At 33.4% G+C, this 21,913-nt stretch overlaps 1 protein-coding gene and 1 non-coding gene across 4 annotated transcripts in view; one reads left to right on the forward strand and one right to left on the reverse strand.

The window, feature by feature from the left end:
* The window catches only part of Prkd3 (protein kinase D3), a 69,901-nt gene that overhangs the window by 43,774 nt on the left and 4,214 nt on the right, over positions 1-21,913 (reverse strand). For all 3 annotated transcript variants that reach the window (XM_046441662.2, XM_046441661.2, XM_046441663.2), the window contains exons 2-3: positions 17,258-18,194; positions 1,555-1,693 (exon numbers count right to left, since the gene is read on the reverse strand). In XM_046441662.2, coding sequence (XP_046297618.1) covers positions 1,555-1,693; positions 17,258-17,545 — 427 coding nt within the window. In that variant the 5' untranslated portion in view covers positions 17,546-18,194. The remainder of the gene's footprint in view (positions 1-1,554; positions 1,694-17,257; positions 18,195-21,913) is intronic.
* Trnav-cac (transfer RNA valine (anticodon CAC)) lies at positions 4,469-4,541 on the forward strand. Its single transcript has one exon. It is a non-coding gene; the product is annotated as a tRNA-Val (tRNA).

Raw genomic sequence — 21,913 nt, forward strand, 5'->3', positions numbered from 1 at the left:
TTTCTCTAAAGCTTTCATTTGACCATAAAATTAAATTATTTTCCACATTCTATACTGTGAATTTTAAACTTGTTTAGAAAGTCCACTGGCTTCAAATTTTGAACTCCAACTCAACTTGGATTATTGATATTATTATTGTATGCAGATTATTTGGTCCTTCACAAGCATTTTCATATAATGACAAGACTATAAATAGTTGTTAGATCTATTTTAACTAATTAAAAATTGTTTAGCTTCCAATACACCGAGGAAAAAACACTAAAATTAAAATGAAAACACTGTGGAACTTAACCTCAATTTATCACAATATTTCTGTTGGAAAAGAGTTCTAATTTAGGATCCCATGATACAATCTGTTTGTTCTCCATAGTCTTAGTGATTAAGAGAGAGAGAAACTCCTTTCCCCTCAGTGAACAAAAGAACAAATCTGCAAGTATAATTACTATACATCCTTGTGGTTTTATTCCGACTGGTCCATAACAAAGAAGGAATGGATGTAAGCATGACTTGCAGGGAAGGCAAGGAGTGGAAGCCCCTCATGAGTGAAAAAGACAAGGAATGGAAAGTATATATATAGTTTGGGGTTGTAGTTTAGAAGAGTGATGGGGAGGGGCTATACGAATGAGAAGAACAGAAATATAAGAGGAGTGGGAACTAATAAAGAAAGGTGATGTTGGTCAGAGAGGCTCTAAAGAATAGGCTCAAAGATGAGTTTGGGGTGAGGGAAACGTGGTAGCAGGACTCTGAATTCTTAGGTGGCAAGTTTATTTGCTTTTTCTATCAGTCTTCCTTTCTTGCCAAACAAAAAGTATCACAGACCTATTATGTGCATAATTATGACATTCTTTCTCCCTTTACATATGTCACTAACAATCTTGCCCACAAACTGTTGATGAGACTAAAAATGGAGTTAAGGAACAAGGAATGGCAAAAGCAAGTAAGGTAAAGAGGAAAATGCCCATTGGGAACAAAATGGAAAGAAGAATTTTTTCTGATATTATTAGTTCATTTTAGTTATATATAATATTAGGGTTCATTTTGACACAATTATACAATCATGGAATATAATTTTCTCTAATTCAGTCCCTACTAGGAAGAAGCATTTTTTTTTAAGCCAAGGAAACCAGTACTGTTATTTCCTCTTTCATATCTTTAATATTTTTTTTCCAATTCTCTTTTCTGAACCTCAATTTCCCTCATCTAAACTGTTTATAAAATGGGAAAAAGAAAACAAAATTTTAATATTGTTTTATTTATTTGACTCAGAGAAAAAAAGAACATATTTCTTTGTCAGTTCAATTGACAATTCCATTAATTTAGTAAAACCCAAGTAATTCGCAGTTCATTTTCCTACTTTTTTCATCTGTGAAAGTAGTAAGTAATCTTCCTAAAAGTAAAATTACATAGTAATGACTATTTTATAGAGGAAAGAAGTAAGCAACCATATAGTACCAAGACCAAATGTAACTGAACATAGCATTTAATGCAGAAAATAAAGCTCTTTGCAAAAATTAAAATAAAAAAAGAACAAAATAAAAGGAGTTATTTACTTACCTGAAAGAACAACTTCTACTAGATCTCCTTCATGTATTTCATCTGCTGAGGTAATCAGCTGCAAAATATTTTCTGAGTTCATGTCATGGCGAAAGAGAAGAATTTTATCATACATGCCAAAGAATCCACACTCTGGAAACTGTGGGAAAATAGTCCTATATCAATATACTCATAACTTTCTGTTTTTATAAGTAAATGTCTCAAAGTTATGAGAGAATTTTTAATAGTGTTTTAGCTTAACACTATTTGATAGCAATTTTATTGATATCCAAAAAAAACACACTCAAGCTTTGTGGTTAAAATTCAAAAATAGAAAAGTAAATTTATAAATAGTCACTGATTATCTTAAAAGACAAAATCTCTTTGAATGAAAGCACTTTTTTTGTTTGTTTGTTTTGTGTCGTGCTGGGGATTGAACCCAATGCCTCCTACATGCTGGATAAATGCTCTGCCACTGAGCTACATCCCCAGCCCCACACCTCTTTGAAACAGAGAATTTTTATATTGCTGATGAAGAATATAATCTTGAACTCATACTTTATTATTATATAGCTTGAAAGACAAGTAGTTTTTCACATTCTCTAGAACTGCATTGTCTGATATACAGCTTCTATAGTTGCTATTATAGTTTGGATCTTAAGTGCTCACCAAAGATTTATGTGTTACAGGCTTGGCACTTTGGGGTGGTGCTATTAGGAGATCATGGAGCACTTATGTGGTAAGTAGGGTTACTGAAAGGTTTTTATGTCATTGTTCCTGAAGGGACTGTGGGACCCTGGTCTTCTTTTTTTTTTTTTTTTAAACTGTCTTTTGCTCCCTCATGAGGTGAACAGTTCTATTCTGCCTCATGCATCTACTATTATGTGTTTCTTCACTGAAAGCAACTGGAACCTTTGAAACTGTGAGCCAAACCACACCCTTTCTTTATAAGCTGCTTATCTCAGGTGTCTAATGTAGCTATTAACCACAAGCAGTTATTTAAATGTAAAATAATTAGAATTAAGTAAAAATAAAATTTTGATTCCTTATTCACTCAAGCCATATTATATATAAGCACTCAACTGCCATGCTAACTACAAGTTATCATACTGAACAAGACAGATATAGAACACTTCCACCATTTTAGTACGTTCTACTGAACAATGCTTAGAAGACCAATAATAATCAAACTATAGTCACAAGACTGCTATTTCCAATATTTTTGCAAGACACACAGTCTCTAGCATTTATTTAATACCTTATTTATATTTACTCACTGTAATTACAAATGCATCATTTACAATACCTTTCTTTAAAAAAAATAAATAAACAAAAAAAACCCTTTGGCCAGAGCAGGAGAATTGCAGATTTGTTCACATATGCCCTATCTGTATCATTTTAAGGCTTCTCCATTTTGTCAATATAGTGCCAAGACACTTTGGGGATTTGTATGTGGCCTAAAATATGAAGATGTATGACTAATATTTTTAATAGTAAATAGTTTGAGGTTAAGAGAGGATTTTAAGTACTGGACTTACAAAATAACCATGTTTAGTTTCCCAATCAATTTTTAAAGATCATCTTCAAATCTACTAGGGTCTTGGGATATGCTGCTCTAGAAAATTCTTCAGGTCTCAAGAATTATGAACATTCATAACTTATTTTAGCTCCTCACAAAATATTTTTTAATAAACTATACAGTGTGTCAGGCCTTATCAGGCCTATGTTGAATGGCCTGAAAGAAATCACATAAAACTATAAATGCATTTACTTTAGGGATGTTGTTGGTGATAGAGTTTACTACTTCATACAATAGCCCTGCTCTGTGAGGACCCATGAAACAAAGGTTCCCTGGTTAGTTTTGTATGAGCAACTTGGATCATATATAATCAGTGATGTTTTTGTGTTTACTTTGCCTACTAGAAAAAAACAAGCCAAATTTGTAGTCTACTTTACCAGTCTAGGATCTATGGCAGATGTTTTTAGGTGCAGAAGCAACCTACCTTCCTCTTGTTTTCTGACTTTAATTTTCCCATTAGAAAAATCTTTTATATCTCTCTCTCAAGAGTTCTCAAATCTTTTATTTTTTAAAGTTAAAATTTAAAAAACTGAAAACAAGAACTTCATTAGAAAGTTGGGAGATTATTAGTATTTTTTGAACCTGTTAAATAATAAGAAAAAATAGAAATATTTAGATTTTTATAAAACTAATTCTATTTTCAATAATTTGAGTTGCCAATAGGATTTATAAAAGTTCATAATATGCTTTAAAATATTTAACACTATCTGGAAAGATAACAGTAAAAATACAGACTCAGGAAATTATTACATTTTTATTTAAATTTTAAAATAAATTAATTTTAAAATGTTAAAATTTTAATTAGAGAATATCTTCATAACTTAGTTCCAACAATTTTTCACAGTGAATAAAAAAGATTCCACATTTCATCCTTATAAAAATAAACTCTCTAACAAAATATTTGGATTTTTTTTTTTTTAATACTGGTGGGGGTGTTCTATCACTAAGCTACATTCCTATCCCTGTTTTTTTTTAATTTTGAAACAGGGTCTTGATCAGTTATTTACGCCAGCTTGGAACTTACAATCTTCCTGCTCCAGTTTCACAAGTAACTGGGATTAAAAACATGTACTACCATGTCTAGCTTCTGACAAAATATTTGTATGAATGAAGCTGAATTTTAAAAGTCATATTTCTTGTAAGTCTGCTAACTGCAAGGTATTTGCCCCATAATGTGTAAACAGAAAAAAAGATACTATCTTCTAGGAGATTACAATCTAGTAGGAAATAAACACAAATATTATACCACATGGTTAAGTTAATGATGAAAATGAAATAAAAACAAAATGATAGAAATAAAAGCAAATAAATAACTGGGAAAGTATAGTAAAGGATACAGAATGATATTTAGGGGCTGGGGATATAGCTCAGTTGGTAGAGTGCTTGCCTCACATGCACAAGGCCCTGGGTTCAATCCCCAGCACCACCAAAAAGAAAGAAAGAAATCATCTCTTGATGAATTATAATACCTAATACAATAAAATGCTACACAGAATGATATTTAAACAGAACTGCAGTTAAAGAAGCCGGTGGGGGCATGCATGGGTTCCATAAGCTAAAGGTAAAGATGTAATGTCATTGTTGAGAAAGTACAAGGTAAATGGAACAAGGTGAAGTGTAGCCATGAGACTGAAGAATGAGGTAGGGAAGAACGGGGCAGAAATAGCACAAAAATGCACACAGGCCTGACGGACCATACTAAAAACCTTGGAGTTGACAGAGTTAGTTCAAGCTCTGTTACTTACTAACTACAGAAACTTAGACCAGCTATGAAACCTCCCTTTATCAGTTTCTTGTTTATAAAATGGGGATAACATAGTAGTGTGGCTTTATAGGGTTCTTGTCAAAATTAAATTTCTTGATAGCACTATGATCAATAAATACTGGTGGTTTATATTATTCTGTATCCAAGAGGGAGAGACTCAGATCAAAGCAGTAATATGAACAAATCTGTTACCTAAAAAAAATAATGCTTATAGCATTGTGTAAAGAAACTGAAATAGAAGAGACCAGAGCAATCTCCCGAAACAAAGAATGAAGCTAATGTATGGGAAATAAAAATCAGAGTCTGGATTATATAATACAAAATGAAAAGAGATGAAGAATACTTCTCTCTTTAACAAAATATATGGATCATTAATGCTGGTTTGATCAAAGCAGAAGTCCTAAAGAATGGTAATGAAGAACTGAATTTAATAAACATACCAATGAAAGAAGGAAAACAACATTAAAATAAATTTACAGCTTGGACAAAAAACAAACATAACCTTCTTAACAGACATATGACCTAATGAATAATAACTACAAGAAACTGGTATTAAGAGATCCAAGAGCAAGTTAAAAAATTACAGAAAGTATTACAAATGTTTATTTAAAATAAAAATTTATACATCAGAGGCTGGAAAGCTATTGGTGGTAATAAAGAATAAAGTCATTTTCTAGGCTAGTAAATACTTTCATAATATACTCACCTATAAAATTGACAAATTAAGAATTCCGAGGGGAAAAGTTGTAATAACTAGCCTAAAATAAATGGATTTTTGCTACTCGAGATTATAATTTAATGGTATGGCTGGTAAGAGATTTAGGTGTGTTTGGTAAGATTATCTGAAAGCAAGGGTCAGAACTAAATGATAATAGAAAATGTAGCTTGGAAAAAAAACAACAAAAGATTAAATACTGTCACTGAACATGAAGGAAACATTATGGCCAAGGTTTAAAAATATTAGAAGTCTGGAAGCATGAATATATTAAAGATAAACATCTAAAAAGAAGAAACAGGAAATAAACAATGAGAACACACTTTAAAAAGTCTAAACAATTATGCAAAATAAACAAAACAATCTGCCAATGAAATGGATATACAGGGATATTGTTCATAATTTTTACAAATTCAGAAATTAGTTCTTTCAAGCATGAATAAATACGTAAAACAATGCCTTAACTCTGATAACACATCAGAACCACCTGTGGAGCTTAAAACTTGAAAAGATGCTCAGGTTTTCTTTTCCCATAGACACCTGAATTCTAAATTTACTTTAAAAACATTATTCAATATATTAAAAATAGTCTTTATTTTTAAAAATAGTTTTATACTTATAGAAAAATTCATACAATAGTACATAGAGGGTTCCCATATACCCTATTATTAACATTTTACATTAGTTTGGTACATTATAAATTAATCACCTAACTTTATCAACTAAAGCCCATATTTTATTAAAATTTCCTTAGTTTTCACCTAATGTCCTTTCTCTGTTCCAGTATCCCATCCATGTTACCACATTACCTTTAGTCGTCCCGTACCCTGAGGCCTCTTTTGGCTGTGATGATTTCCTCAGACTCTAATGCCCTTGACTGTTGTATTTAAAGAGTGCTGGTCAGGTATTTTGTAGGATGCCCCATTGCTGGAATGTGTTTGATGTTTTTTCATGGTTAGCCTGGGATTATTGGTGTCAGGGAGGTAGACCACAGAGGTTAAGTGCCATTCTGTGTCATCTTCATTATATCCTATCAAGGGAAGCTATTATATGACATCACTGATGTTGACTGAGTTAAGGTTTGCCAGATTTCTCCACTGCAAATCTACCCACCCCCTGTCCAGACCATATTTTTTCAAAGTAAGTTAAAATGAGCATCCCCCACTTAAGAAGCAGAAAGTTATGTTCTCTTTCCTTGAAGGTAGAATATCTACAAAAATTATTTGGAATTCTTCTACCTAGGAGATTCATCTATTATCCTCCATTTATTTGTTTATTCAATCATTTATAAATGTCAGTATAGACTCAGGGATATTTATTTTATACTTTGGGATATTCTACTCTTTAAAAATAAATAAATAAAGATATTGTGTCCATCTACAACTAGAAAAAATATATTTAAAAAAAATTCAAAGGGTTAAAAAGAGTAGAGGGCAAAATCTATGTCCTAGTTGCTTAGTTATCTATCCTATAATCAATACTGCCCAGAATCTTGAAAATATTTTATATACAATCAAGTAAACATAAATATGTTTTTCCCTTTTACATGGATGGTGGCACACTACACTTTTCTGTACCTTTTAAAATTTTTTACTTAGCAATAGAGATCATTCCATTAACAAAGGAAGTTCTTATTCCCCCTGCACCCACAACTGCATTGCTTTCTACTAGTCTCTATTGATGGGATGTGGGGTGAGCAGTAAAATTAAGGTCAAACTGCCCTGAGTTCAAATCTTACTAATTGTATAATCTTACCTCAGTTTCTCCATCTGTAAAACAGTGCCTATTTCATAAAATTATCATGAGAATTAACTGGCTTTTCTTGATTTGCTTTCTATAGATTATACCTATGAGCCTTCTTGATTGTGCAAAATGAACTCTTTTCCCTGTCCATATGGGAAAGAAACAGAATTTCATCATAAAGGTATTAAATTCCCTCTCCCACACATTCTCTTTATTCACTTTGGACTCTTTCTTTGATTTTCCATGAAAGATATGGCTTCAAGAACAAAAGATTCATTTTTCTACAAGAATTTTACAGACGTTCCTTTTTATGGCATTAACTTATGCTTGTTATAAGATTCCAATACTTGCAAAAAAATTATTTAAGCAACACATATTTCGAGAGTTCTTTTTTTAAAAAAGATTTTTTAATATTTATCTTTTAGTTGTAGTTGGACACAATACCTTTATTTTGCTTATTTTTATGTGGTGCTGAGGATCAAACCCAGGGCCACGCATGTGCTATACGAGTGCTCTATGGCTGAGCCACAACCCCAGCCCTTTTGAGAGTTCTTTAAGGTTAAGCTCATGTCATTAAACTTCTGTCACTAAAATGTTAGATGAGCTAGGAAGCTTGCAAGTTTTTATTTTACTTGGTCACATCATACAATTTTTGCATATAAATAAACAGAAGCTTCAGAATTTAACATTATTTGAATGAATAATTTATCATTATTTTAAAAGAGTATGGATTTCATTTTAAATATACTGGGAAACCACGGGTGTTTTAACATACATTTCCTTTTTTTTTTTTGGTACTGGGGATTGAACCCAGGGGCACTTAACCACTTAGCCACATCCTCAGCCCTTTTTTATATTTAGAGACAGGGTCTTGCCTAGTTGCTTAGGGCCTTGCTAAATTGCTGAGGCTGGCTTTGAACTCTGGATCCTCGTGCTTCAGCCTCCTGAGCCACTGTGGCCATGTGCCATTGTGACTGGCCACTTAATTTACTTTTTTAAAAAAAGGTTTCTGTTTTGGGTATAATAAGTAAAGTAACTAATCTCATTTAGGAAGTCTGAAAACTATGCACATGCAGACCCACTTGTGTGTGTGTGTGTGTGTGTGTGTGTGCACGCGCGAGCGCGCAAGCATGTATCTGGCTCAAAATGACATTTAGTGCTAAAGTTGAGAAACCCTGATATAGGGAATAAAGGAGTCAAGAGTATAGAGACACTGGGAAATTTATATAAATGTAACCACCACTTAGGTTAAGATATAAAACATTCTCAGCACCACAGATTTTTTTCATATGCACTTAATTTGAGATGCTGAATATTTACATGATTTTCAAATTTGATAATAAGTCTTTTTATGCATAAATCAGATAATAGTAAATAATTGGCAAGAATGTTCTCTTTTCAGGTTTCCTCTAAAATCCCTAAGAACCTAGAATGTAGTTATTTAACAGGTCCTTACTAGTTTTAAGATTTCTAAAAGATAAAAAATCTATTGACTATTATTTTTTTTAATTTTATTTTTGTGATGCCAGGAATTGAACCCAGAACCTCACACCTGCTAGGCAAGTACTCTACCACTAACTAAGCTATGGCTCCAGATTGGTGAATATTAAGCAATTAATTTGGCATTAATAAATTCCCCAGAACCAAGTCTAATATTAATTTAACATCAATTTTTGAAGTATTGAAGAATTCCAGTGACTTTGTGATATATACACAAAGCAATAAAGTCTAGTTGAGAATGAGAAAATCATTCAACACGAACTTGAATTTATTTTTACCTTTCATCATTAATCTCCAACTCAGAATTTTATGGATATTACATACCAGAAAAGCTGTTTCAATTAACACCTGCCTTTTTGACACAAACCAGAGCAATTTTTTTCTTTTATTTCCTTGTTTTGTTATTAATTCTGATTATATTTAATTCAAACTTTCTGGGACCAAGGTTTTAACCGGAATAAGCAGAATTAAAAAAAAATTTTCTTCTTCCAGTTTGAGCCTCCAGATTACTAATGGTTGCCTGACACTTGTTTTGCCTAGACAAAGAATGTAGGGGAAAGGGGGAGGATGTCACCAAGTCACTGTAACACAGCTGTAGTAAAAAAAGAATAGAGTAGAGAAAACAAGACAGACTGACAAAAGGTTTCTGGAAAACAAAAGATACAGCTGGGTTTTTTTGCTCTGCCTTGGCAGAACCTGAAAATTATACTCAATCCGTCTCTACAGAGACAATATATTCATTCAGTAGACCAAAATCATTCATAAATCAGGCTGCAATCGCTGTCTTCAGGTTTAGTATCATGTAAATGGTCAAAACTAAAACCAAATGTTTTAAAATCAGCTAAATGCAGATGGTCAGCTTTAGTCAGAATAATTTTGATTTTGCTAAACATTGTTACAAACTTAAGACTTGCTTTCTGTGTTTCCTTTTTCACTCCAGTTACTATGTTCATTCAACAAATTAACATTAGCAGTAGTGTTATGGCCGTAATGTCTAATCCTCCTGACAATATGAAAGCAAGGTGGAAAGATAACATTGAGTATAGTCATTATGCACCAGAAATTGTACAAATCGCTTGACATAAGTCATTTATTTTCCTGAAAGTTCCTAAAACAAGTAACCCCTGTCCTTTAATAAGATAAACAATGAATCTTATTTTTTATAGTTTGCTAAATACTAAAAAGTTAAGAGCAAAGCAAAATAACAGTATTGGCTATACATGTTCTGATATTTATTAGTTTTAAGGCTTCTACAAGACCAATGATCTTTCCAGATTTGAAAAGACTTTAAAAAACCACAGGTATTACTATTTCTGAACACTAATTATATGCCAGACATTGTATTATCAGCTTTGTATTTTAATCACCATATTTTTTTATAGAGATGAGTATTATGATTGTAACTTCACACAAAAGAAAGTGACAAAATAAAAATTTTGCATCCTTGGTCTGTCTCCTCAATACTGAAATTCTACTGAGACAATACACTCTGCTATGTCTTCCTTGGATTATTCTTAAAACAAACAAACAAACAAACAAAAAACTTATAACAAAGCTAATGCAATTTCACTATTTGGAACCCATGAAGCATCATTATAAAATGGGCCAGGGTTTTGGTCTATTCCCTCAGTACTTATTTGCTCACTTGTAATCATTCTCTTGATTGTGCCTCCCACCTGGGATCTGATAAGCAAATTTTTACTTGGCTCATTCCCAGTTCCACCTGCTGCTCAGATATGTCTGATTGCCAGTCCCATTAGTTCTTTGGGTTTTATCATGAAAACAAACAAACAAAACAACAACAACAACAACAACAAAAAAAAACAACAAAGAAACCACAGCGTGCTATCCTCAGTTTATAAATCTCTAGAAGACAGATATATTATTTGTGCTTAATTTTGTTTTACCAACTAATACGAAGAAATAGGAATCTGGTGGGGTAGCTCAGTTGCAGAGTGTTTGCTTAGCATACACAAGGCCATGAGTTCAATCCCCAGCTCTTAAAAAAACAAAAACAAAAAAAGGGACTCTAATATATACACAGGTTAAAATCTTTTTAGGGGTAAGGGGTACCAGGGATTGAACTCAGAGGCACTCAACCACTGAGCCACATCCCTAGCCCTATTTTGTATTTTATTTAGAGAGAGGGTCACCCTGGGTTGCTTAGCGCCTTGCCATTGCTGAGGCTGGCTTTGAACTCATGATCCTCCTGCCTCAGCCTCCCGAGCCTCTGAGATTACAGGTGTAAGCTATTGTGCCTGGTGAAATCTTTTTTTTTTTTTTAAGTACTTTTTTAGTTAAAGATGGACATATCTTTATTTATTTTTATGTGGTGCTGAGTATCAAACCCAGTGTCCCACATGTGAGGGCAAGTGCTCTACCACTAAGCCATAACCCCAGCCCCTACAGGTTAAAATCTTACATTCACTGTTTAACTATATCCATATTCACAAGAGAAACCATGCACTATTCCTAAAACAAACAAAAATGCCCAAGCCCAATCTGAAATTTTACTTGGAACATCTCAAATTACAATTTACATTTAGAAGATTTTAATCTAAGAAATATTCTAAGATCTGTCAATAGTGCTAACAGAGAAAAGTTTTAGATTTCTCCAAAGGTCAGAAATTCTGTTTTTGTGTCAGTTTAAATAAGTGGTTTCAACCTTAGCATTATTAACATTTTGGGCCAGTTAACTACTGAGGAGGCTCTCCGGTGCATTGTGACAATACTCTTGCCATCTACCCAACTAGTAACCAGTAGCATTGCTTCCCTGCTCTCATTGGGAAGATTAAAAATGTCTCAGACATTGTGAAATGACCCCTGGGGTGGGTATCAAAATCTCCTCAGTTAAGAACCACAGTTTAATTTGATCTTATATATTAAAATCAGAGACCAAGACTATAATACTCCACAATTAAGAACAGTACAAGGGCTTATCCACATTTGTGTGTGTGTGTATGTGTGTGTGTGTTGTGTGTGTGTGTGTGTGTGTGTGTGTGTGGTACTGGGAATTGAACCCAGAGGTTCAATACTGAAATTGTACCACACTACTGAGCCACAACCCCAACCCTTTTTTTTTTATTTAGAGACAGGGTCTTACTGAGTTGCTAAACTGCTTAGGCTTGGCTTTGAACTTGAGATCCTCCTGCTTCAGCTTCCCAAGCCTCTGGGATTACAGGCATGCACCCGGTATAATTCACATTCATATGTGAAATGAGGAAAAGGTCCACTGGTGTCCTGAGGGAGCAAACATCTTGAGAACTTTAAAGTGTTTTAGGAAACCCTAGGAAGACAAACTAAATAACTATCTACACTAGGGAGAGCAACTTGGGCACAACTAAGACACAAGACACATGAAGTAGGATGGGAACAAATACTGGTGCTTATATGCTCATTACTTTCTATTTTCAGTGCTGACAACTATAAATTTTTTCATCAATGCAAGTAATTACCATCAAAGATTATCTGTAGTATCCCTAGGTAGCAGTAAGAGCAGGTAAAATGTCCTTTACCAGACATTTGCTTAAGTAAGGTATTTCTAAGCATAAGAGATGAGTATGCACCAATCACAATGTATCATGGATGCTGGAAGGCTTTCAAAGCTTAAAAAAAAAAAAAAAAAGGAAGCTAAGTTTTGGCTTATGCTAACAACAAAAACAAAAGAAACTCCACCCCATTCCACCCTTGAAATGTGTCATGAAATTGAATGAAATTCAAAGCTCAACTAAACATTATCTGTTGATTGAAAAGAGACTTTCTTGGAAAATAAAAATCTCAGTGTATATATTTTGTGTTTTATCCTTGTTAGAATTTAATGGGTTAACTTAAACTCACTATAAGCCTTTAAATCATTGTTTTTTATAAGATTCTATTATGTTCTGCCCCATATCAAGAATACAAATTTCTTTTCCCCCCTACTTGAACACATGATACCTAATCTATACATATTTATTTTTATTTTTGGTTTGATTGAACCCAGGGGTGCTTTACCACTGAGCTATATCCCAGTTCTTTTTATTTTTTGTTTTGAAACAGGGTCTTGCTAAGTTGCTGAGACTAGTCTCAACTTGTGATCCTCCTGCCTCAGGCTCCTGAGTTGCTGGGATAATAAGCATGTGCCATGTGCATGGCCTATACTTATTTTAAAACTACTTTGAACATTTCCCCATGTTTTTTCCCGTTTTATTAATTTTTGTGAAATATATTTTTATATAATTTGACTAAATATTTGAGGTCAGTGTTCACTTTAAAGTGCTCTGTTCTGAGCACTTTAAAGATTTTTCTTTCTTTCTTTTGTTTTTATTATTTTTACATGTTTATATCACAATTTTGTACAATAAAATCTGCACATTGTACTTTTCCCTTTTGTTTCTGTTTACTGATCTGGGAAAGAGTTTCCTACTGTTCAGAAGTTTGATTGTTGATCCATTTTATACTAATTTACCTCTGATTTGCATTTACATACTTTTAGTTAGTTTTCTTGTCCCTCTTGTGATACCAAAGATCTTAAGCCTGGTGCAGTGGCAGATGCCTGTAATCTCAGCAATTTGGGAGGCTGAAGTAAGAGGATCTCAAATCCAAGGCTAGCCTCAGCAACTTAGCCAGCCCCTAGAGCAAGACTCTGTCTCAAAATAAAAAATAAATAAATAAAATAAAAAGGACTGGGGATGTGGCTCAGTGATTAATCAAACAAAAACAAAAGCAACAAAAAAGATTTTATGTAATCTATTAACTATTATCCCTCTGTAGCGACTCTATAGGTTTTTTTGTTTGTATGTATGTGGTTTTTTTTTTGGCAGTTTAACCTTGGGAATATGTATATAAAGCAGAAGTATCTTAATTTCATTATATTAGATATAATAGCCTGAGGGTATGGAAATACAAAAAAGCATGCTTACTCACTGTTTAACAATTAACTATCTAGTTAAATTAGGCGAACTCAAAATTATATGATTCTGATCATATATGCAATTACCATTAATCTAAAGAAAAACATTTACCACGATGAATATGATACACTATAATATTCTAATAAAGAAACCATAATTTTCACATGCATACAAGAAAAGTAAATCAATAACATAACTGATAAACCATTAACCTCGAATTTTCTGTACCAATAAAAAGCATTAGAAGAACTAATAGAAAACTGTGAATTTATCTATGCAGATCAAAGAAAAAATCAATTTGTCTTCTATATAAAACAGATTGACAAATATGTATATTTCATAAAGAACAAAACTGGAAGTTGACATACATTTAGTTGGTTAGTAACTTTCAGTCATTTCTAGATCACCACTGATGAATTCTATTATATTTTCAACAGAGAGCAATCTTAAAGCACTGTGGCTAGAGATTTGGAGATCTTTTAGTTAGAAACCCAATGAGATCAGATTGACAAGCTAACATTTATTTTTAAATATTGTTTAAAAAAAATTGTGTGATCACTATGTGCTAGGTCCTGGGCTAAGTATTTTATAAACATTTAATACATACATACATATACACAACACACACAAAAAAACATAAAATGAGCACTATTTTTAATATCATTTTTCAGATAATAAACCAAGGTATCCAACTAGTAAACAGAAGAGATAAACCTCAGTTTGACCAAAACCTCATGTTTTAAGTACAATACCATGCTGCTTCATATGAATCCCCCCCCACCTTTTATTTTTTTAGTACTGGGGATTGAACCCAAGGGCACTTTACTACTGAGTACATCCCCTGTCCTTTGTACTTTTTATTTTGAGGGTCTCACTAAGTTGCTGAGCCTGGCCTAGAACTTGCGAAAGAATTGTTGAAAGAATCTTTAAAGATTTGTTGAATCCTGAAAGAATTGTTCTGCAATTATATAATTTGCATCAGTCTCTCGAACTGCTGGAATTACAGGTGTGTGTCATGGTGTCTAGCTTGGATTCCTTTCTTTATTCAACCAAGAAATATTTATTGAGCACTTACTGTGGCTGTGTTATCTCGCCTCATAGAGCTTTATGGTACATACATTCAAATAAAGCGAAAATTAACAATCAGCAAGATTTGCTGGAGGTCCAAGCAGAGGATATGGTGGGGAAAGGTTATTTGAAGCAGAGGAATGTAGGCACAAAGGCCTAGTTAATGAGACAGCATGTGGCATGTTTGAAGGTTATGAAAGTAACCTGGATCACAAATATGCTTTTGGGAATCATCAGCACACTTTTGTAAGTAATCTTGCAATAATACTTTTACATAAGTAATCACATATTTTTGTCACCTCTTGCAGCTAGCAACTACAAATGCTTGCCTAGTTTATTTCAGGGAAGCAAGGAAGGCAGAGATTTCCATGAATTTCTTGAATACCTAGGCCTAGCTTACATAGTACCCAAGGCTTTATTCATTTCACCATGAAAAAGAAGTCCACCTGTGCATAAATGGATTGGTTTCTGCTCTTTTACTGACTACTGATGATATTAAAGTCTTAGTTTATTTATACTAGCAGTAAGGTTTATTTCCCCAGGTGAAGTATACTGGAGATGATGGCAAAAGCAAAAAGGAAGGCATTCCTAACTCTACAGTCTAGGAGTTTTTCTTATTTTGAGTCATTTTACCATCTTGAACCTTTCCTTCACGATCTACCTTACATTACAGTAATTTGACATTCACTCATTTTTTCTGAAACATAAATTGTTAAGGGCAAGGAATCTTTCTTCCCGGGAGCTTCAGTAGTACCTAGCACTGTGACTGGACCATAAGTATTTGTTCAACTGAAGGCCATAACAGATAATGGTCCTGAGGTAAGGGACAACTGTATCATACTATTTACTTTCTGAAAATTGCCAATTAGAAAAAACAAAGTCACTAGCATTTGTTTTCTTTCTATCTAGGTGCAACTATCTTAATTAAACTGTGATTAGATGTGGACCTCAATGAATTTTAAATTACCAGATTATTACATTTTCAGCATAGGGAAAACAAATGGCAAGCTCATATAATGAAACATACAATTTAAATGTTTGGGAAAAAAAAACCTTCAGATTATTATCATCTGGTCCTTAAGTATGATAATTTCCATTGGCTCTAAACTCTGGCTGAGTTAATCAACCTTTATTCAGCCATGAGTTATGGTGCTACTGACTGTGTGAGTACAAGGTTAACTTCTTTACTAACAAAAATATTATGAACAGAGGCCTGAGGAACCTAACCTGTATTTCCACTAGAAGCAATGGTTCAGTACTTGCTAACTCAGTAGTTGCAGAGATTTTAGAGCATGACTACTGTGAATAATAAGAACTAATGTATATAGAAATAAAAGAAGTGGAAGACTAGATTTTGCTTTTTGATGTAAACCACTGACCCCTACAGTAGGAAAATAGCTGAAAGAATTGTTTGGCAATTTTTTAAATAAAAAACCAGCAGTAAAGATAAAATGAAATGATATAAAATACTCAATTCAAAAGAAGGCAGAAAAGGAAGGGGTAAAAAGCCCCCAAGAACAGAAGGGACAAATATAAAACAAATAGCAAATATTTTTATATAGATGCTCCTTGACTTATGATTATATCCCAATAAACTCATCCTAGGTTGAAAATACTTAGTCAAAAATCATTTAATACACCTAGCCTACCAAACATCAGTAACTTAGCAACTCAGTACACTGTAGTGCTGTTAGCTGTTTACCCTTGTGATCGCTTGGCTGACTGGGAGTGGGGGCTGGCTGCTGCTGCCCAGCATTGCAAGAGTACTGTACCATGTATAGCTAGCTAGGAAAATTCAAAATAGTTTTATTGAATGAGTACCATTTTCATATCATCATCAAGTTGAGAAGTCCTAAATCAAACTATTATCAGCAGGAGACCACCTGTATATTTAAATATATCTATAGTGAAAACTGTATTAAATATAAGTGATCGAAACACAGAAAAAGTGGAAGTTGACAGACTGAACTTAACAAACATGACCAAATACCATTTCTGAAAAATAATCAGGATCTAAAGGGAAAGGAAAGTGTACAAAAGAGAGTAGAGGGCAACTAGAAAACACAAAATGTGGACCTGGGACTCAGCTGTTGCTGTATCTTGCCTTTTTGGTAAGCCACCTCAATGTCCTTTTTCTCAGAAAGCAAATGAGATTTCTTATATCCCCCTGATTTATAGATTCTCCTGCTTTTAAAAGACAGAGCAGCAGCATTTTAAAGCTGGGATAAGTGGTATTCTCAATCTGGAATACAGGTTTCCAATTAGGTTCTGAAATTTCAGATTTTCAGCTCATAGTCTACTAGAATATTTCTAAAAATGCTCATAATCAGGATATAAATTACTGATGGATCCATTATGGGTTAACTCATTGTTACATGCTAACTTATTGTCACATATATATAATTGATAGAGATACATTAGAAACATTGAGAAACAATTGAAATAAATAGCTGGCACAGTACCTTTTGATAAACAATGGAGCACACAAGATCCTTGACAGCAGATAAAGATAGTTCTTGGGCTTCAATGGTAACACTCTCTCGTGTGAGGCCAATCTGCAGTAGAAATGAAACTGTATGCACAGAGCCTCTGGAGTTGGTGAGTGATGGTGCACTGAAGCTTCCATTAGAGAGTCGGGAAGAGAGTCCTGTCTGAGGACTTGAACACGGAGAAGGAGTTGGAAGCACAGGAGGAATAGTTGCAGGTAACACAGACTTCTGGGCTGATGGAGGAGAATTATTTGCAGACATCTGCCTTTCTTTAATCTTTAAAAAATAGTTGTCAATTATTTTCAAATGGTTATGAAAAGGTTTTCAAAATAACAGCAGTAAAAAAAAAATGACTGTACTTTTGGATGTAGATGAAATCTTCTTTATTTCCTCTATTAAGCCATTCATACCGATGATTACAAATTCTATCACTGTGAGTTGAATGCACAAATAGTCCTACTTCTCTTAATATCAGTCCCATCAAAAACAGTCTTGTTTTTAGGGCCACAATCAAGGATTTGTACAGGATTTCACATTACTGAGTTATCTTCATGAGAATACAGTTGACAATGCTTATTTACTAAATATCTTCATCTATATTAAGTCTGTTTTTGTCTCTCACTTTTCATTTCATAAGATACACACTGAATCAAAATTGTTTTTCTGTCAAGATGAGAGCCTTCTGGTTTAAAAAATAATGTTTTAGATTAATTTATTCAGTACTTATCCTTTGGTTCACCGATTTGACAAGACACTTTCTCAAATCACTCTCTCAAATGTCCTCATTTTCATTTGGGGGGGGTAAACTTTTCTATGATGAAGTAAAAAGCTTTTAAAAATAGTACACGCATATTTCATTTGATGAATGGATCCATCAAGAAAAGTAGATGCTTTCTGAAATGCTGTCAGCCTAGAAGGAATTTTTAAAAAGTTTTTTTTAATAGTTTATATTCACTTGACATTAATTTAAAAAAATGTATGTATTCTGATACTTTTTTAAAACGATAATTTTTGGTTGTATGTTCACAATTCACAATGAGTAGCCATTTTTGGTCTAGCTATCAGAATCATTTTTTACTACAGGAATAATTTTAGAGAGAGCCTCCTGCTTTAAAAAATATCCCCAGCACTGCTAACACTTGAAACTTGAAGAAATGATCACTTTTAAAAAAGCTACAAGATTTTAAATCAATGAAATTCAACACTTTTATTGTACAATTATAAATGAGTATGACAAGAAGAGAAAAACAGAAGGGATAAAAAAGAAAAGATGTAAAACACATACCACCCAGTCATATAAAAGATGTATAACAATTTCCTAATATAGGTAAATTGAGTATTCTTTTTTTTATATGTTAAAAGTCTAATCCTGCAAAATATGACTCCTTACTTGCTTTGCTGACAAATTCCTTTCAGAAGGCTAAGGGACCAGGAGGGAATATACCGGACAACAAAGACATAAATACGTAAGATAGGAAAACAGGATAAAATGATTTTATCATAAGAAGTTCTAACAGTAGGAAAGACAACAGTAGATACAATTAAATATGTATGACAGTTGTTAGGAAAACAGTTCGGAAAGTTAAAAAACAAAAAACATTGGTATGACCCCACGTGGCTAAGTAAAATGGCTCATGAGAGGATTCTAAACTCTATCTATGTACCCATCAACAATTCCAATGATGAAAAAGTAAGGCATCCAATGTGGACGTAGAGTGACATGCTTGCAGAGTAGTTAATGGTGCTGAATTAGGATGAACATGACAGAACAACAAAGACATGCAGATACAGTATTATAAAAGAAAGCTCAGAGAAAACTGAGACCAGAAAAACTGTTAAAAGTATTTATAGCTACCTTCAAATAAATTATTTTTCCACACTTATACTGTACAGTACCTAATAGTTCATTTCACATATTGCATCTCACAATACCTCTTTGAAAGTTGACAGAGAAATATTATCATTTTTGCAGATGAGAAAACTAAAGCACAGGGTAATAAAACAATTTACATAGTGTCACATGGCTATGAAGAGACAGAGTAGAAATCAGAATGCAGGTTACATATTTTCTTATCTAGTGCCTTCTCCACAATCACATAATATCTCTCAACAAGAACAAGGAACCGAGAATCACTTGTTCAGGGAGGATGTTGCTAAGGTTGACAGATCACAGACAGAATTGCTCAACTTGTATTTTGCTTTTCTTTTCCAACTGTTTTAAATTATAGCTGCAGAAAAAGATTAAGAACTGAAACCTAAGTCTCTTGAATAAGAGACTTAAAGCAACTTTATGTGAGTTCAAGCCTCTGGGCCCAAATGCAGTCCACTCCATACACTTTGTGATCAAGTGTAATCACAAAGCTGACTCTGACAATCTTGGAGAAAGATCTCAGAATGAGAGAGTCATAATCCAGAAGTTGGGTAGAGTTGCTTCAAATACTGGGGGCTAGAGAAGCAGATAAGCCAATTTCAAAAATTAGATACATAAAGTTATAACTCTTTAACCAAATCCAAGATTATGAAGCAAATGGTTTGTGAATAACCAGAGAATAAAATGGTCACTAGATGTCAGCCTGAATTCAAATAGAAAAAGTAATGCCAAGTCCACTGCATTTACAACTTAGAAAAAATGACTATTACAGCTTCTTAGATGGAGGAAATAATACCTTACATTCACTGAACTCTTACTATCTGCTGGACACTGTTCTAAACACTGTATATGTATTACCTTATTTAATCCTTACAACTCACTTTATAGTTGAGAAAACAGAAGTTCAGAAGTTAAAGTACTTTCCATACTATCTTTCCAAATATGTTGTTTGTGAGTTGAATGTTAAGTGTCATTGGGAAATGTACTGCTCTGTCAACTTACATAATTCTTTAGGGGAGAGCCTTGGAACTCTGTTCTTAGCTTTACATTGTTTTTCATTATGTGTGCATTAATGAAGACACAGGTGACATGCTTATACAATCTTCAGATTGAACAAATACAGGAGAAATAAAAACTAAAATGAGTTTGAAACTTTACAAGGATAAATGTAAAGCTTTGCATTTTGTTTCAGAAATTTAAATGTGCATCAGAAAAAGGAAAATGTTGACTTGGAAATTGTTCATATGAGACTGGGTTATGAACCCAAGAGTTTAATATGCACTGTTAATATAATGGGTGACTAGGAAAATGATCAGAAAAAGGAAGCCAAAGAGAAAGGTACCTGGGTTCAGCTGAAGCGCCACCCTGCCCCACCCAGAGAAGCACATTTTGTGAGAACAAATGGAAAGGAGCCTGAACTGCTGGAACCTATTCCCTATGAATTCATGGCATAATAAATGTTTATATCTATATATCTATATCTATATCTATAGTGACTAGAAGACTAATGCAAAACTAAATTCCCTGGGCACCAAGAATGCATCAGCATCAATCTGTATACTGTAATGTTTATTTTCATGGCCCACATTTCTAGACCTACAGAGATTTAGAGTTGAAGAAAAAACTGCATCCAATAAAGGGGAAAGCAATGTCATGTGATAAACATGTGCTTAACAAAACCAAATAGACTAAGTGGTCTTCAAATACTTAAAGGGGTATTAATAGAGGGATTGGTTTTATTCAGTGTTATTGCAGAAGATGGAAACACTACTTACTTACTTACTTGTGTAAGTACCTATAACAATACCTAGTTTACAGTAAGTGCTCAAACTATTCAGTAAGTTTGAGCAATTTTCATGGTAACTACAAAAGAAATAGCAATTAAGGCCAGGCAAGTGGCGTATGCCTGTAATCCCAGCAAGAGGCTGAGGCAAGAAGATCACAAATTCAAAGCCAGCCTTGGCAATTTAGGGAGGCCCTAAACAACTTAGCAAGACCCTGACTCAAAATAAAAAAAATAAAAAGGGCTGGAGGTGTGGCTCAATGGTTAAGCAACCCTGAGTTCAATCCCTGGTACAAAAAAATAAAAAGAAAAAAAAATTAAGCCTCTTACCTTATGCTAAACTCTGCAAGTGAGATAAACATACTTCATTAAATCCTTGCAACATCCTTATGAGATTTAACTCTTACAGAAAAGGAACCAGAGTTTCAAGAAGTTGCTGGTTGCCCACAATTACATAGCTAATAAGTGATGGAACTGAGATTCAAACTAAAATTTTCTGGACTTCAAATCCCTTTTCTAATATTTCATTCCATATCAACCGCTTAGCAACAGGTTGTCTTAAGAGGGAATGAACTCCATAAGATGTCTGACTCAACAGTTGTAAAAAGCTGAACTGTCACAATAAAGTAGTATAATACTGATGAACACTGTATACAAACCAATCTCTTAAAAATATAATATCACTGTTATATATTATTTGATCAATATCTTCCCAATAAGTTTCTATTTTATATACCAATTAATATTAAATAGTAGTAACTAATAATACAATTTACCTAATAGAACTGATAACTGTTTATAATTACATATAATTTTCTATAAAAGTGATTTTTTTTAAAGTTGCAGTATGAACAGTAAGAAACCAAGAAGTTGTCATATTATCTTCAGCCCACTCATTCCCTCTGTTTCCCTCTCCTTGTTTAGTTTAGGGAACTTTGATTTGCTCTGTAATTTGCAACAAGTTGTAGGAAGCAAA

Source organism: Marmota monax, unplaced genomic scaffold, assembly GCF_021218885.2.
Source record: "Marmota monax isolate L192 unplaced genomic scaffold, Marmota_monax_Labrador192_F-V1.1 WCK01_AAM20220418_F8-fsc00010, whole genome shotgun sequence".
NCBI classification, from domain to species: domain Eukaryota; kingdom Metazoa; phylum Chordata; class Mammalia; order Rodentia; family Sciuridae; genus Marmota; species Marmota monax.